Consider the following 15,540-nt stretch of genomic DNA (forward strand, 5'->3'; position numbering starts at 1 on the left):
GTGAAAGCATCTAATTTGCCCAGGAAAGTCCAAAATCTGATAAAAATCACTTTCAATGTAATCACCTCAGTTGTACCAACAATATACTAACAAAAAGCTCAAAAACTCAGGTGGGTTTTAAAGTGGGTCCAACCCGAAAAAACCCGGTGGTTTTTTTCGGGCTGGGCCCACTTGGGCAAACCCTGCATACATCTGAAGTAATAAGCTAGAAACAACAAAAAATAACGTAAGTCTCATTACCGCTTAATCCTCCGTAAACACTGCATACAATATGCACTTTCCAACACCTTATATGCGTTTCACATTATAAAGTATTTGAAATGACAATGGCAGAAACAAATAGTTCTCAAACTCTTTATGATACTCCAATGCCTCCCTTCAGTATTGCTATCTCCATTTTCTTGACTTCCTTGCGGGGTCATATAGGAAATCCCCTCCCATAATCATATCTTCTAGAACACAATCGGAATGGAACATTTATTAAATATAATATATATATTAAACGATTCGTGTAGAGAAACAGGAAGTAGTCAAAATATGACGGCACTCGCATTCTTTACCGTGGTTGAAATACAAATGATACATTTATAATAAGACAAGCTTTCTTAAAGCACATAAGTGTCATATTCTGCATAAAAACGCCAACATTTGGAAAATTCAGAGGAAAAATGCAATGCAGAGGTAGAACATGTGAGAAAAAAATCGCGTAAAAGTAAGTTTGCAATATTAAAATGTTTAATATACAAAATACATAAAAGCTGCATATAGGTATCATCTCATTGATGACAATGCATAACCACAGAAGTGTCGCAAAGCCGTGCAAAACGTAAGGCATGTATTTTTATTCTCCATAAAGACATTTTGTCTATTCTCACTAACATGGTCGACGTTGCTGACGTCTCTGCTCGCTACTCCGGGCTCCCCTACTCCACACCTATTCTGATTCGGTTCGATAGCATTCGTGCTGTTTTTACTGGCTACTTTGTACATGTTGCTTCCTGATTTTCACACTGTCGCTTTCATGGCATATGTCAGCATGCTGTATTTATACCCAAAATGGACAGGCCTTCCTAAAGTGAATCTGCACCCAGTAATGCAACTCTACCTCAAAAAGACTTTCTAAGTTACTAAGAGTGAACTGCCTGACGAAAGAAAGCAATATTTTATAAATTATGAAAAATTTTAGAGTATTATTCCCCCTTATTCTAGGTGGACACCAAAAGCTAGATTTGCACGAACTTCGGTTTAGGGCCGGACGAAGCTGGTTGGCATGCACGGATTTGAGACCGTAAGACACCAAGTGCGATAGCAAAGATAAATATGCTTGCAAAGATTAGTTTAAACGATTACTTGAGCTAAAATATACAACAATTTGAGTTTGATGGTAATTACACACTATTATTTTTATCTCCATTACATTATTAAACAGTACATTCAATGCATATGTAGACTTGAACTTACCATGGAGAGACATTCTGTGAACTAAGCGATTTGTAAATTTAGAAAAAATGAAAGGAAATCTTTAAATTTAACGTCTCACGATAATGCCCTTTAGGCTAAGGGAGACAACGATTAAGAAAAATGAATGATAATGGAAGCACTGATGGAATAAGAAAGTAGGAGGAAACTGGAGTACCCCGAGAAAATCCATGTACACGATTGTACGCCACAAACTTACTTGGTCGGGTACCGAAGCATGGACTCCAGCACCAGAGATCAGCGTAAATTGAGGAAGAGGTTTCCATATTCTTAATTATCAATACAAATTGTTTAAATTATAAGACCCTTATTGTAAATTGTTGCCATTGTAATTATCTCCGTTCTATATTTTTCAATAGTGGTGTAAAAGAAGCTGTTTTGGCAACATAATATATTTGTAAGTTTTCTCAATAATCTTAGCAACCTTATTCTTAATTGCCACTGATTGTGTACAAAAATAATTTTGAACTCATTTAGTGGTCCCCAAATATTTCAGCTGCACTCTATTAAATTCATTCTACTAAAAATAAATGATGTTCAAACAGAATTTCACAAAATATATTCGGTTATGTAACAGTTGTGTGTTAATCATACCCACACATAATTACCTTAAAAACCAGTGACACATTTACTTCAACAAGGATCATATGACACCACCTTCTTTCATAATTTTAAGATTTTTTAAACATATATTTGTATTTATTTATTTCAATTGTAAATTTAAATGACACCTCAAGGTCTTACCTGCTGACCATTTACCGCTCTTGTAGTAGAAAACGTTCTCCGGAATAAGATTCTGTTGACACCCTGAAAGATATAATAAAATGGTACTTTATACCTCTATTCAATATTTAAAATATGATAAGTGTACACTAGTAATAAAAAAAAATAGTTTAGTATTTTCCAACGTACCCTGATCATCATACACACAGTTGGTACAGTCGCCATGTTCGCAGTACAGACGACACTCACAGATAGTGTGGACAGGAAGTACATTACTCAATGTAATAATACTTAAATTGTAAAGCTTGAAGATGCACACTAATGTCCAAGTATTTAAATAAAATTATAATTTATATTTTTATTTTAAGTTACTATTGCACCTTCACTCTGATATTCCATTTACTCTATTTGATATTCGTAGTACCTTACGTAATAATTTCCTCTTCGTGCTGAGCGAATCGGGTATCATCCATTACAATTTCCATATCACTGCCTCTTGTGTAGACTAACACCATAGCTGGCAGGTGTGTAGGTTTGCACTGGCTCGATCAATTATAAAACCTATATTTTATGTAGTTAGGTATTGATTGGTAGTTTTAGAGCTGTGTTGATGAGATTTTCCTTCACAGGTTCCCAGAGGCAGTATGCTGCAGAGTTTGTTAGAAGTGGCGAAAAGCAATCCATTTGCTAATCCATTCCAAGTAGCTCATTGCGAAGCACCAAAAAATTGCAATGCCGAAAAACAGCTGGTCCCAGGAAGGTGCATTGGTGCAGCCGCTACGCCAGGTTAGTAACAAGAGATGAGTTCATGCAGTAGTTGTTAATCTAATTAGGATTTGAAAAGATACACCGGCCTTTAATCAGTTAGTACATAGTAGCCAAACGCTCACCATGTTAATTGATGATAATATGCTTGGCACACTCGCATACAGAAGTTAATTTCTAATTTACTGTTTTGTTTGTTTGTGTGTAATAATGATTCTTCTAAACGATACTTTTTCAGGAAAGTAAACACAGTATTTTAATTTACATAGAAAGCCTTAGATGTTATCCTCTTCACACACACACACACACAAAAAAAAAAAAAAAATGCCATGTAGAAAATAACTGGAACATTGGCATTCAGCAAGTGAAAATACTGATAAAGAATAAGGAAGAGTATTAGTAAATTAAACATAACTAGTATAGGGCATTGTGGCTAAGTGGTCGTGCGCTCAATACTGGTGCACGAGTGTGCTGGTTCGATCCCAGTTAATGTAAGATTGTGTTAGACAATCTTGTGTCCGTGGATTATCTCGAGTATATATCCTCACACGTTCTCATTCCACCAGCTATGTTAATTTAGTTTCATTAATCAGTTTTCTATAGCCGGGTAAGCTTTACAATACACGCTCCAGCTGTGCTTCGAAAAGTAGGACCTCTTTAAAAGGTTATATTAGAGTACAACGGGGATAAGTCGAGTAGGGATAGGGGTGCAGTTTTACTATAGGGATCCACAGATTGTAAACTTTACGAAAGAATTGGGGAAGTCTTTAATTTGCCCATTTTATGTCGATAACAGAACCCAACGGACTCCTGCGGGGCTTCTCACCCGTTCCTACTCCTATTACTACTTATACTGTAGATCCGTATAGTAAAATTGCACTGGGGTAGGGATGGGTTAGCTTAAGGTTAGAAAGTTTTAACCCATTTTCATAAAATTAATAGTGTTAATTTCTCGTTTCTGACTGAGTATACCACCTGGAGCGAGAATTGTAAAGTTAACCCCTTTAGCCTAAAGGGCATATCGTGGAATGTTAAACTAAAGATTTAATTTCTACTTCTGTTTTAACCAGGGGGCATGATTTTACTTTGATGCATTTAGTGCTTTGATTCTGAAGGAACTCGATTATTTCTTTCGTATTATAATTAAACTGTAGGGTTAAGTTTAGAGTTGCACCCCGTGTTTTTTTTTTTTTTTTTTTTTTTCAATATATATAAAAATTGGGAAAATTTACAAGAGAAATGAAGTGAGAATAATGATTTGGGGTTCTTATGTGATGTTTAGGTATGTAAGTTTGGCAGTAAAGTTATGTTTAATACGAGAAAAGATATGTAAAAACGGGTACTATCTGCAACACGCGGAAGGTTTTGCTGATTCAGCAGCATGGTAATCATTATAGGTTGGCGAATCTGTGCGTTGAATGTGATGTTTCCGCATTTAGTTTTACGGAAGTGTATAAGAATAGTGAAGAGAATCTACTAAATCTTTGAGACCCACGGATCACTGAATTTGAGTGATAATTGAAGCTTCTATGAGAACTTGGTTCTAGTCACTGTTCTAGTCTAACTAGTCTTACTGGGTAACCTGAACTAACTTAATCTACTAATGGTTAATGTTTTAATTGCTTTTTTGTAGGTTTGACACTGGAGGGGTAACTCTAAACTTAAGCCAAACTGTCTTACCATGCATCACTAAATACGCTAATTTATTTACTATTAAAACTGGTTTTTGCAATATGTGAATTGCCTAAAATAAAATCATACCTCAGCTAGTTTAAATTGCGAAAGAAGTGACTTCGCTTACTAGAAAGGTACGAGCTCACCAGCAGACCTATTGTAGGCAGTCAGCTTATATCTTGTGAGGCATTATATGTACAGAAGTCTCTCTGAGAGATTAATTCTCACACTTGTTTCGTGGTATAGAACTTTCTTAAAATTAATCTTTCGCAGATTGCGACATCGGATTAGACCCACTTAAACCTGTTTTTACCGTTGTATTACTATTTTATTTACTTTACACAGAATTACTCTTTCATTTCCGTTATTCAGTCTTAACTGTTAATCACAAATATTTATTTTCATGCTTTCTTTGCTCTTCACCAGATATATATTCATCTACATTGCATTAGTGCGCAAAATGAGTATTTTCCATTTCTAAGTTTTGCAAACTACACAAAGTTCAGAAATAACCAAAACAACAAATCCTTACCTTCAGATGTTTCCAACCAGCACTATAACACTCTAATACTATGTAAAAACTTTCTGGATGTGGGTCATCAAAAATTACAGAACTCATAAAAATACTTATTTCCTGTACTCGGTTTCCACACAAGGTGGCATTTATTCCGAAATTGGTCGTCCGCATGGTTTTCCACAAAAAGTGTAATAACAGCTGCGAAAATTTGCATATCATCAATTTTTAGGACCGCTTTAAAAGGGTATAGTAGAGTAGAGTAGGGTCGGGTTAGCTGAGGGGCACGGGAGTTTGGACCCATTTTGTTAGGTGTAATTTCTCTTCTTTGCGTAAGGATACCAACTGGAGCGTCTCTGTACACCTGCAGTCATTTCTAGAATGCAAATTCTCATTACTTTCCTACAATTCAACCTTGTGCGGAATAGTTCCAGGTTTATAACCGCTTAAAAAGAAAACTAAACACAGCTTCCGCTCACCGTATATGTTATCAAACACACAAATGAGCAAATTAACCACTTCTTCCCGGTAAGTTTCCAAAATTTTCCTAGAAACAGACGACCAATTTTGGAACTTAACCCCACAAAGTGATATCTGTTTTGATGAAATATGAACTTTTCTTACTACTAAATGCACTCTTAGAGCATTAGAAAGTGCAAATAGCTGCAAATTGACTTCAGGGGGGCTAATTATAACTACAGCGTCTGCACTTATAACATAAAAATTGCAGAATATTAACAGGGTTAGCCCAAGTGGGCCCAACCAAAAAAAAAAAAAAAAAAAAAAAAAAAACTAGTTTTTTTCGGGTTGGACCCACCTGAAAAAAGTTTAAAACCCACCTGGGTTTTTGACCTTTTTGTTAGTATATTATTGTTACAACTAAGGTGATCACATTGAAAGTGCTTTAATCAGATTTTACTTTACTTGGCGAATTACATGCTTTCACGTTAAGGTGTACAACATTCAACATAAGACTTTTATAAAGTTTTGAATGCAGTGAATGAATTTTAAAAAAATGAGAGTTATAGAACAAATTAATGTATGGATTATGCTTACAGCCTGTTTGAAGTAAAATATGCAATTTTGTACTTTAGAAAATATTTTCCGTGAATAGTGTGCTCGTCGACACCGAGGGATGTTATCCCTCATACGTTTGACGGGTTTAAGGCCGAAGTTGCCTGTACTAATAGTAAATATATTTACATTAGTAAAACTATTAATTTTGTATTTCAACGACAACAGTTTATTTCTGTCATTTGTTGCTACTCTTCAAATAAGCATTCTGTAGAATCAACACCAGCAATAGCGTAAAAATTCTTGTCAAATATAAGAAGCTTAATGCTAGTTCCGCAGACTTATGTAATGCTTACTATTTCAAGTGCTGAATTCAAATTTCCGTACTAGTGAAAGTTTCGATGTACAGTAAAGAAACCTGATTTTTCGGAAAAAATCCGCCGTGAAAGAAGTACTTGGGAAATTCCAGCAATTGAACGCAGAAGCATCGGAAATGAATACTTCAATAAAACTATTTATTTAACACTGGAAGGTACTTAATTTTATTTAAGACTTTTTGAAACAATGACTTTATAAAATATGAATTATATCTTTGTTAATTGTTTTAAATTAATTTTCGGGAAAGAACCGTCTTGCAACAAGTGCTCGGGAAATTTCCGTAATTGAACGCACAAAGTATCGAAAGTGAACTTCAACAATAATGCCATTTATTTTACGCTGGAAGATCTTTATTTCATATAAGACGTTTTGAAACTTTTATTTATTTCATACAACATGAATTGTATCTTTCTTTTAAATTAATAGAACCTTTTTGGCATTCATATTTGGCGAACGTCAGTCACGCTTCTGTATGACTTGATCTAAGTTTGTTCGTTTGTCTGCCAAACTCCTTCATGGCTAAGCGGTTAGCTTACGCGTCTTCGGCGTGGGGGACCCGGGTTCGATTCCCGGTGGGAGCTCATGTGGTTCGGATTCCACGTTAATCAGTAGGTCCACGTCTCATATAGCCTCGCTGCTGAACGGGACGTTAAACTCAAACACAACAACAACAAAATCAACTCAACTCGTTTGTCTGCCTCTACCACACACACTACAGGGTACAACTTTCGGTCTTTTAAGTTAAAATTTTCAGAGTACAAGCACGAGACAGACTAAATTTCCTGTATAGATTTTGGCGGTATACCAGCGTAAAGTTTCAAAATGGCGGACAGTTTTTCAAAATAGCGAGTATTCATGCTACAAAACGCAATTTTTAGTCTTTTAAGTTGAAAGTTTGGATGTTGGAAGCACGAGATATGCTAAATTTGCTTTGCAGATTTTCTCGCCGATCCAGTGTAATAGTTCAAAATGGCGGCCATTCTTTAAAACAGCAGTGAGTCGAAAATTGTTGCGAATTGTGCCAGTGACAATCTTGAAACCTAAATCACATTTTAACACTTTTACCCCAAGGACAGTGAAATATTTCGAAAAAAAAATCCGTATGGGCCCAGGTTTGTTGGGCTTTCTGTAAAAAAAAAAAAAAAAGTTTTTTTCAAACCCTGAATATAAAACTCAAACCAACTTGTGCTAGATGTCCATTAAAGAGCACGAAGTATTATGTTACCGGGTAATGGCAAGGGAACCCGAGAGGTTGCGACCGTAGGAAGCAGACGCGTCAGCGACGGTGGGTATACGAAACGAACGTAGTGGAAATACACTTTAAATTGTATTAAGACTTATACTTTACATGTGACACAGCTATTGCAACACTTCTATGATGTCTTTGTACATTGCGTTCACATAACGCTCCACTTAGTCTTCCTTATTGAGTAGTACGTGCTAAATAGCACACTTTCCTTTTCGTGTTACTACCTTGTTATTACATGTAAGAACTAAGATCCCGATATATTTTCATTACTTGTACAATCCTATTGTGAAGGCATGTAACCTATTTCTTCCGTAGATTTAACGAATTAATGCTTCCTAAAATGAAATAGCGCCAAAATTTTATCCTATTTCACCACATGTGGTTCAGATGCAACAGAAATGTAGTTTCCGCTCTACATTTCTGTTTTCCTTCCTGCAGCGTAGACACTTCCTAGGTTAGTTAATAAGACAGTGGTTTGAAACACTGTCATATTATGATTTGTTGCAGGTATTTACGTAATATCGCATCAATATAAGAACTCAAATAGTCCAGAATTTTTTCTCTCTAATCAGCATACACTAGTTACCTTCGTCGCATTTTTTGTTACTCTCATGCATTTAGGCTGATTTTTTTTTTTTTCAGTTATCCGTAAATTTTGCATTTCGGGGCCATCAACTGCAACATTTATCCGTTTTATTACTTTAGAGAAGGCAGAACTTTCTAAGACTTTCCACTTAGTTAGATTTAGAATCTAGCTGCCAAAATTTAGAAAATTCGAATGTCTTTGTAATTAATAAACAATAATATTTAACGTAATTATTTTTCTGTACTCTATACCGCTAGCTAGAATAAGAACTTGAAAATTACGAATATACACGCCAATACAATATATTTTCACAGTAAACGTAACCTAATACTGTACATGCACATGTCAAATAGTCTTCCGCACCTAATCCTAATCCTGTGAAATGCTCTCCTGCCATCACTTTCTCTGTCTCCCACGTTGCCTGCACCCCATTTGTGTATTTGGTTAGTGCAGGTAGTTTCAGAGCAGGGGACCCAGCTTTTCCCGAAGTGAGTTTCGATAGTTCAGATCCACGTTTAAATAGGTTATCGTGAGAGCATTTGTAGTGGCTAGCGTGGTAGTTTTCTCAGTATCCCGTAACCAAGTGGTAGCGAGGGATGCTCATCATTCCCTGCAACTACATTGTTCATTTAGATAGAAGTAAAAATACGTACAACTGTGAAGAAATTCCTATATCCGACTTCATTGCAAATAATGAAAACATAACTTCGTTATTGTGCAGGTTTCTATCCTTACTGACTTGACTACAATCCTTTATATCACTCAAGGAGGGATCGATTGGATGTTAATGTGCTACTCTGGCTGTTCTTGTATTTGCTTTTCATGAAACGTCTAGATTTTGCCCTGCAGGCACTATGTATTTTTTTTTTTTTTTTTTTTTAACAATTTCAGAAGCCGTTAAACTGTGCTGTGAATACATTTCGAATGATTTTGTTTCTACGTAACTCATGAAGGAAAATCTTATTTCATAATAGTATTTCTATCGGTCTAAGGCATTAAGCTTGTGATCACGAGACTTGCCCGTTGCTGGTTCAAATCGTGCTTAGGATATTGGTGTTTGTTGAACTGTCAATTATCATCCATTCTTCTCCGGTCTCCGGTAGCCAAAAGGGCAGGAGTATGAGGCTGGAAACTTAAATAAACTAGGGGATTTGATTTCTTTCGTTACTCACCGATATCTCAGGGGGTCTGAGAGAGCGAAAGCGGATGGTTTCTCAGACACTTTCCTATGATGATTGCCCAACATCGTTCGTCGGAACATATTTTTGGCCGCGATTCATTGTTACTGTTGCCGCAGTTTTGAAGTTTTTACAAAATTTGCTTAACTGGCCCGCCTATTAGCATCATGGCTATATGGTATCCGTAAGAGCCTTCGACGCTAGAAACACAGCTTCGATTTCCTGTGGGCTCTCATTTGATTCGCACTTGAGGTTGGAAGACGTAGGTCTACGTCTGTTAAAGGCTCGGTATTGAAAGATGCTCGAAAACTTAAATCCAGCTATCCAACCTCCTCCATTGGGTATTGCTTGTTACTAATGTAAATGCTTAAATTGTTTCTCAAGTGTTAGCGTTCCGAATTTGTTGACGGCGGATAGTTCTTAACTGATGTAGAGTTCTTTTATCTATTTCTTACATATTCCGCATTCCTTGCGCATCGAAAATTTGTTATACGCGGCAATATTTCAATTTACAATTAGTTTAATTTTTTATTTCCTTTGCGGGGAGATAGAGCAACCCAGATACTCGTATTGTTATTACTACCATGCGGAATATCGTGACGAATCTTTTAAATTTCGCCCAGAACATTTTCCATATTATGATTTCTACCTTGTAGCCGACCCATCGTTTACGGTTTTTCAGTTAAATATTCCGGTCTAACTATTGAAACACCTCTGTGTCTCCCTACGTTGATGTCGGGAATCCTATATTTTGTCTCAGAGCTCAGTAGGGCAATAGCACTGATGATCTCGGTAGTCATCTCATGTTCTCCGTTTAATGTTGACACAATGGTGCTTTCGAATTAGCTTTTGTGCTAAATTTCTAATATACACAGACATTTCATTTATAATTTTAGTACTCTTGTTGTATTCATATTCATTACAGAATATAATCATTACTGCTCTGCTTCCGTGGCAGATTACTCGGCCCAAGTTTGGCGGCTCTTTTCAATATGATACTCCGCTAATATGATTTTTGACTCCTGTGGAAGAATTCCTTGAACATCGTCCATTAATTTCAGTCTGCAGACCTCTACAGCATTACCAACTAGGACGTCGTTGACGTGTCCCATCTGTTTGCGATTACAACGTGGGTGTGTAATTTTGAAGAAACTGATTCATTTGAAAAAGAAACCTCCAAAAGGCTTTCGAACTGTACGTATCCCCAAAGAACGTTGCAGCTGTTCGAACCCTCTGAGCCCATTGCAGAGGGGCCTTTGCCTCTCCATTCTACAGCATGCATCTGCGCTAGAAATTGGGCGACAAAACGTATAAAGAATACTGCACAAATTGAAGTTCCAGTCCTATAGGTTACAGATTGTGCAGAAATTACATCCACGAGACCCTGTATCGCGTACGGAGTTTAATGAACGGGTGTTGGCTAAAATAAACTAGAACGCAAATTTCCTTAACAACATGCGGATGTCAGTCGAAGCCGATTTCCACCGTAACGGATACGCTAACAAACAGCATTTCCATTACTGGACTCAGCACAATCCTTCAGCTTCACGAGCGTTCATTACATAGCGCTAAAGTTATAGTATGGTGTGCTGCATCATGTCATGGTGTCATTGGCCCTTACTTTTTGAACGTGAGGATGGAATTGCAACAACAGTAACACCCGTTCGGTATGTTTAGATGCTTCAAATATTATTTACACGGAGACTCTGCAATCTCAGTCTTAACATTGAAAACATGTTGTTTCGGCAGGACGAAGACACGTACACTCATGTCCAAAATTATTGTCGCATTGTAAGAATATAATTTGATAATGATTTTTCAGGGTACTTTTAATACTGATACTGTGTATATAATCGGGAAATGTATATTTGTGGTAAATTTCATAGAAAAAGAATTATAAATACGAAAATTAGAATGAGTAAAACAAAATGTTGTTAAATGGACAAGAAAGTTTTGTTTTCGTTTTATTCTTATTTACTGCTCTTTTGACGTGAAATTTTCCACATACATGTCTTTGCCGATTATACCATACTAACATTATAAGAAATACCGGGCGAATTCGTTATCAAATTATATTCCTAGAACATATTTATAGACATGCGAAAGTAATTTTGGACATGAGTGTATATATTGCTTGACAATCGACAAAAGTCGTTCACCAATTGTTTAAAAGGCGCGTCATTCCACGTAATTGTGGCATTCCATGGCGTGCAAGATCCCCTGATCTTAGTGTGCGATTTCTTCCTGTGGGGACATCTTAAAGGCAAGATGTACCGCACACATCCTGCAGCTGTCTGTGAACTGAAAAAGATTGAAGATTAAATGACTGCCATTCCCCGGGACATGCTATACCGAGCATTCCGGAGTTCCATAACAGGCTATTAGAATGTGAATCCCAAAAGGGATCACATCTTTTCGATGTCATCTTTAAGAATTAATGAGACATTTTGTAACGAAGCCAGAATTGGCATACTGTATACATGCTCTTTCAAATTCAAACTACGTTAATTCAAAATTTCCCGTTTCCTTACGCCACTCTGTATGTGTAATATATACATATAATATGGTCAATTCCAGAATTCTTACTTTCCGGAATCCAGAAAGTAAAATCAGAAAATTCCGGATTTTTCCGAATTGTGGATTTTTTCCGAAATCCGGAAAGTGAAATTTGTTTCCGGAAAATGTTGGCCATCCCTAATAAATAAATAAATAAATAAATAAATAAATAAATATTATTAACTGAAAACCTGTTCTTAGTACTGGGGGACTAGGTGTATGGAAAGTATTTGAACTCCTTCTCCCTTTAGAGTATTCATGGAAGATGAATTCGGACATAAACTCCATGAGGAGTCACTATTCATTTTACCAATCCCGAAAATCATGAATTGGACACCAATATCAGTTTTTTTTTCAATTGTTTTTACATCTCACTACTTCCCACCCCCCATACCGATGGAGGATGAATTTGAACACCATCTGAAGTGTTATTAAACCCGAATATGCTCTTATATACAAACCAATATACTGATTCCCCATGTACTGAAACTATAACAGCGCTTCTTGCTGGTCTAATGGGTAGCGCACTCGCTATGCATGTAGTCACGGTTTAGATTGCCGGTGGGAACTCATTTTTGTAGTTGCTTCCATCTGAAACTGTAGGTCCAAGTCTCGTATACCCTGGCTGCTGAAAAAGAACACGAAACTTAAATAACCAAACAAATGCTGAACATGAGAGAAGAGCAGAATTCAACCACTAGAATAGAAAAATGAACTTCTGAAAGAGTGTCTATCAGTGAACAGAAAATTGTTGTGATGACAGTAATGTTATTTACATGTGTAAATCATTTTAACATTTTTGCCGCAAAGAAACTTAAGATAATCCGAAAACATCCAATTAAACCCGAAAAAGCCTGAAAAGTCCACATGGTTTCAGGTTGGTTGGGCTTTTGAAGCCCTGAGTCTAATGCTAATTTTATCTAAGGGTTTCATTGCCTTCTGATAAGTTACTTGACGTTTTAAACAGTTTCGTTTCACATGCAACCTATTCTTGGAAACTGATTGAACGATTGAATCCAAAAATACCGCTCTTAGTCTTGATCTGAGACAAAATACAGTATGCGGCAAAACAAACAGTACGGAAATTCGCGTACGGATGGCGCGCAGATGCAACATGGTATGAACTGTGAGCGCCACACGTGTGCTCAGTCTTGTGTGGAATGGCATAGTGTGCAGTTGACGCAAAGATAACGTTACTTACAACAGAAGAGAAGGTGTTTATTGACGAGCACTATTTCCGCTCATACGGTGTGGACCAGCATCTCACTGGAAGAGATGAGCGCTCACGTCTACTGTATTGCTCTGGAGCTATTTCATATGAACGTGAAGTCTTCATTAGTAACATATGGTTCAGTGATAAAAGCCCTGTGTATCTTGATCGCTACATCGATCGACAGTTGATTATTGATAAATTCTTGCATCTTTTGCAAGTTTTCTGCCGCACCAAAAATCTGTCGTTACAATGACGATGGATGCATCAAGAAGGGGCTACCGCCCACATTGCAACTGAGTCACTTGTTCTTCTGTTCACGAGAGTTTGGACATCACTTGATTTCCCGTGAAGTGGATTTTCCATATCCTTCCCACTCCCCTGGCCTCAGGGCTCCAGACGTCTACATATGGGGTATGCTGAAGGAAGCAATTTTCCGAACAGATAACCCCCTACCAGTATACCGTAGTTCAGAGAGATGATTCGCTCATTGTTCTGTCGTTCCAGCAACTCGTGTTCACTAACATGTCCATCGATCTATAGGACCGCTATGAAGAATGTGCGCGATGTAACGGTCAACATTTTCAACACATGAAATGCAGGCACGAGTCTTCTTAAATTTACAATATGGGTTGATTAACGATTAGTTGACATCCATTTGACAACATTTCTTATGCTTTATTATGTTGTACAACAAACAAATAAATGCTAACGATGTGATTTTAGTACGGTTTGTTTTGCCGCATACTGTAGTTCTGTAAGATTTCCCGTACTTACATATAGCATAGTTTGGAAGACCAAATTAATAGCGGTCTGGATTAGGAAGTCCAAAAATAATGGCATTGATATTTAATGCACTGATTGCTCATCAACGTGAATGAGACATTTTGGCTGGACAAGTCTGAGCACAACTCTACAGTTTATGTAAAACATTGTCAATGTAAGTTTTAATGCTAATCTCAATATAAGATGTACTTCATTGTTCTTATCTAGGTTTTAAACATAGAGAAAACAAAGTATCGAATATTCTATTAAATTTTTTCTTGGTATATTTAAATGTACTTTTGAAATTGATAAGTCGGTTATAATCTTTTCCATAACTAATCTGAAATATTTATTTCATTACTATATACTCATTTGATCATCCATTGGAAACAGTTGTAGAGAAATTTTGAGAAAAGTTAATTTTGAACATTCCGTATAATCTTGAAGATACAGATTCTCTTGTATTATCTACATCATTTACATTAAAATAATGTTTGCAGTTGTGTTTGACTTGCTAAAGTAATGTCTTCTTTTCAGAGGGTGATAGTTGCGAGTATGGCTCTATGAAATATTATGCCCTATGTGGCCTTGGTGGCATTCTATCCTGTGGTATAACCCACACAGCAATTGTTCCTCTTGATCTGGTAAAATGCAGAATTCAAGTGGATCCACAGAAATATAAATCAATTGTTAATGGCTTTAGAGTGAGTATGAATTGTATAGGTTGCTTTCTTTCTTTCATTTATCTTAAACTTATTACTTCTTGGTACTTTCAGTGTGGCGAGTGGGAACTAATCGTGTAGTAAGTTCCTTCAAAATTCACCCAAGGAATACGTAGATACGATGAATGGATTTTACTGTCGTCAACACTCATTTTGCAGATGCAATAGATGCAGCAAAATGGGAAACCATAAAGTAGTAAGGAGAAAAGAATAAATTAAAGAACCGAGGAAAAGCTGAGAAGAGAGAGAATAGAAAAAAGAGAAAGGGGAATGATAAAAAGAAAAACGTTTAAAAAAAACTTAGAAAGAAGTATTTTCGTTTTTTAACTCTTGAAGAAAAAGCATGATAGATTTTCTGATTTTAAAAAAAGTTTCTCTCTCAGAAGAAAAGCAGAAAGAGAGAAAAAAGAACTAGCGTCCTGTTAGTATGTAAATACATACTTTCGTTGAACATTGATTTTGTCCCTATACTGCAATCTTACGTATAATTTAAGAGCTACTTTGTGACTAAACTATTAACGGTCTGGTCTTTCGCGAAGATTTTCTATCTCTGTGGAGTGTGTGTGGTTTGAGTTTCATGTTTAATTAATGCAAATTCTGAACATGGATGTTCAACTCGAAACCAACATCATTCTATATAACATTGAGCATGATTAAGGTATACTTTGTTGTAATAACTTTCAAGATTCAAATGTTTTATGAGGCATTATTGATTCAAAAATGCTTT

General features: G+C 36.4%; 2 protein-coding genes across 3 annotated transcripts in view; one reads left to right on the plus strand and one right to left on the minus strand.

Annotated features, from left to right (window-relative positions):
- The window catches only part of LOC145688358 (pyruvate dehydrogenase E1 component subunit beta, mitochondrial-like), a 224,927-nt gene extending 222,218 nt beyond the window's left edge, over positions 1-2,709 (minus strand). Inside the window, exons 1-2 of one of the 2 annotated variants that reach the window (XM_081762507.1) lie at positions 2,627-2,709; positions 2,224-2,286 (exon numbers count right to left, since the gene is read on the minus strand). In XM_081762507.1, the coding sequence (XP_081618633.1) occupies positions 2,224-2,286; positions 2,627-2,671 (108 nt within the window). In that variant the 5' untranslated portion in view covers positions 2,672-2,709. Of the gene's footprint in view, positions 1-2,223; positions 2,287-2,391; positions 2,529-2,626 lie in introns of those variants that run through there. The other variant, XM_081762506.1, reaches the window with a different exon arrangement.
- Positions 2,618-15,540, plus strand: part of LOC145688359 (solute carrier family 25 member 3-like) — a 36,041-nt gene continuing 23,118 nt past the window's right edge. Inside the window, exons 1-3 of the mRNA XM_081762508.1 lie at positions 2,618-2,726; positions 2,832-2,988; positions 14,629-14,795. Coding sequence (XP_081618634.1) covers positions 2,847-2,988; positions 14,629-14,795 — 309 coding nt within the window. The 5' untranslated portion in view covers positions 2,618-2,726; positions 2,832-2,846. The remainder of the gene's footprint in view (positions 2,727-2,831; positions 2,989-14,628; positions 14,796-15,540) is intronic.

The sequence above is a fragment of the Thermobia domestica genome, chromosome 6 (genome assembly GCF_964235325.1).
Source record: "Thermobia domestica chromosome 6, izTheDome1.hap1.1, whole genome shotgun sequence".
Taxonomy (NCBI): Eukaryota; Metazoa; Arthropoda; class Insecta; order Zygentoma; family Lepismatidae; genus Thermobia; species Thermobia domestica.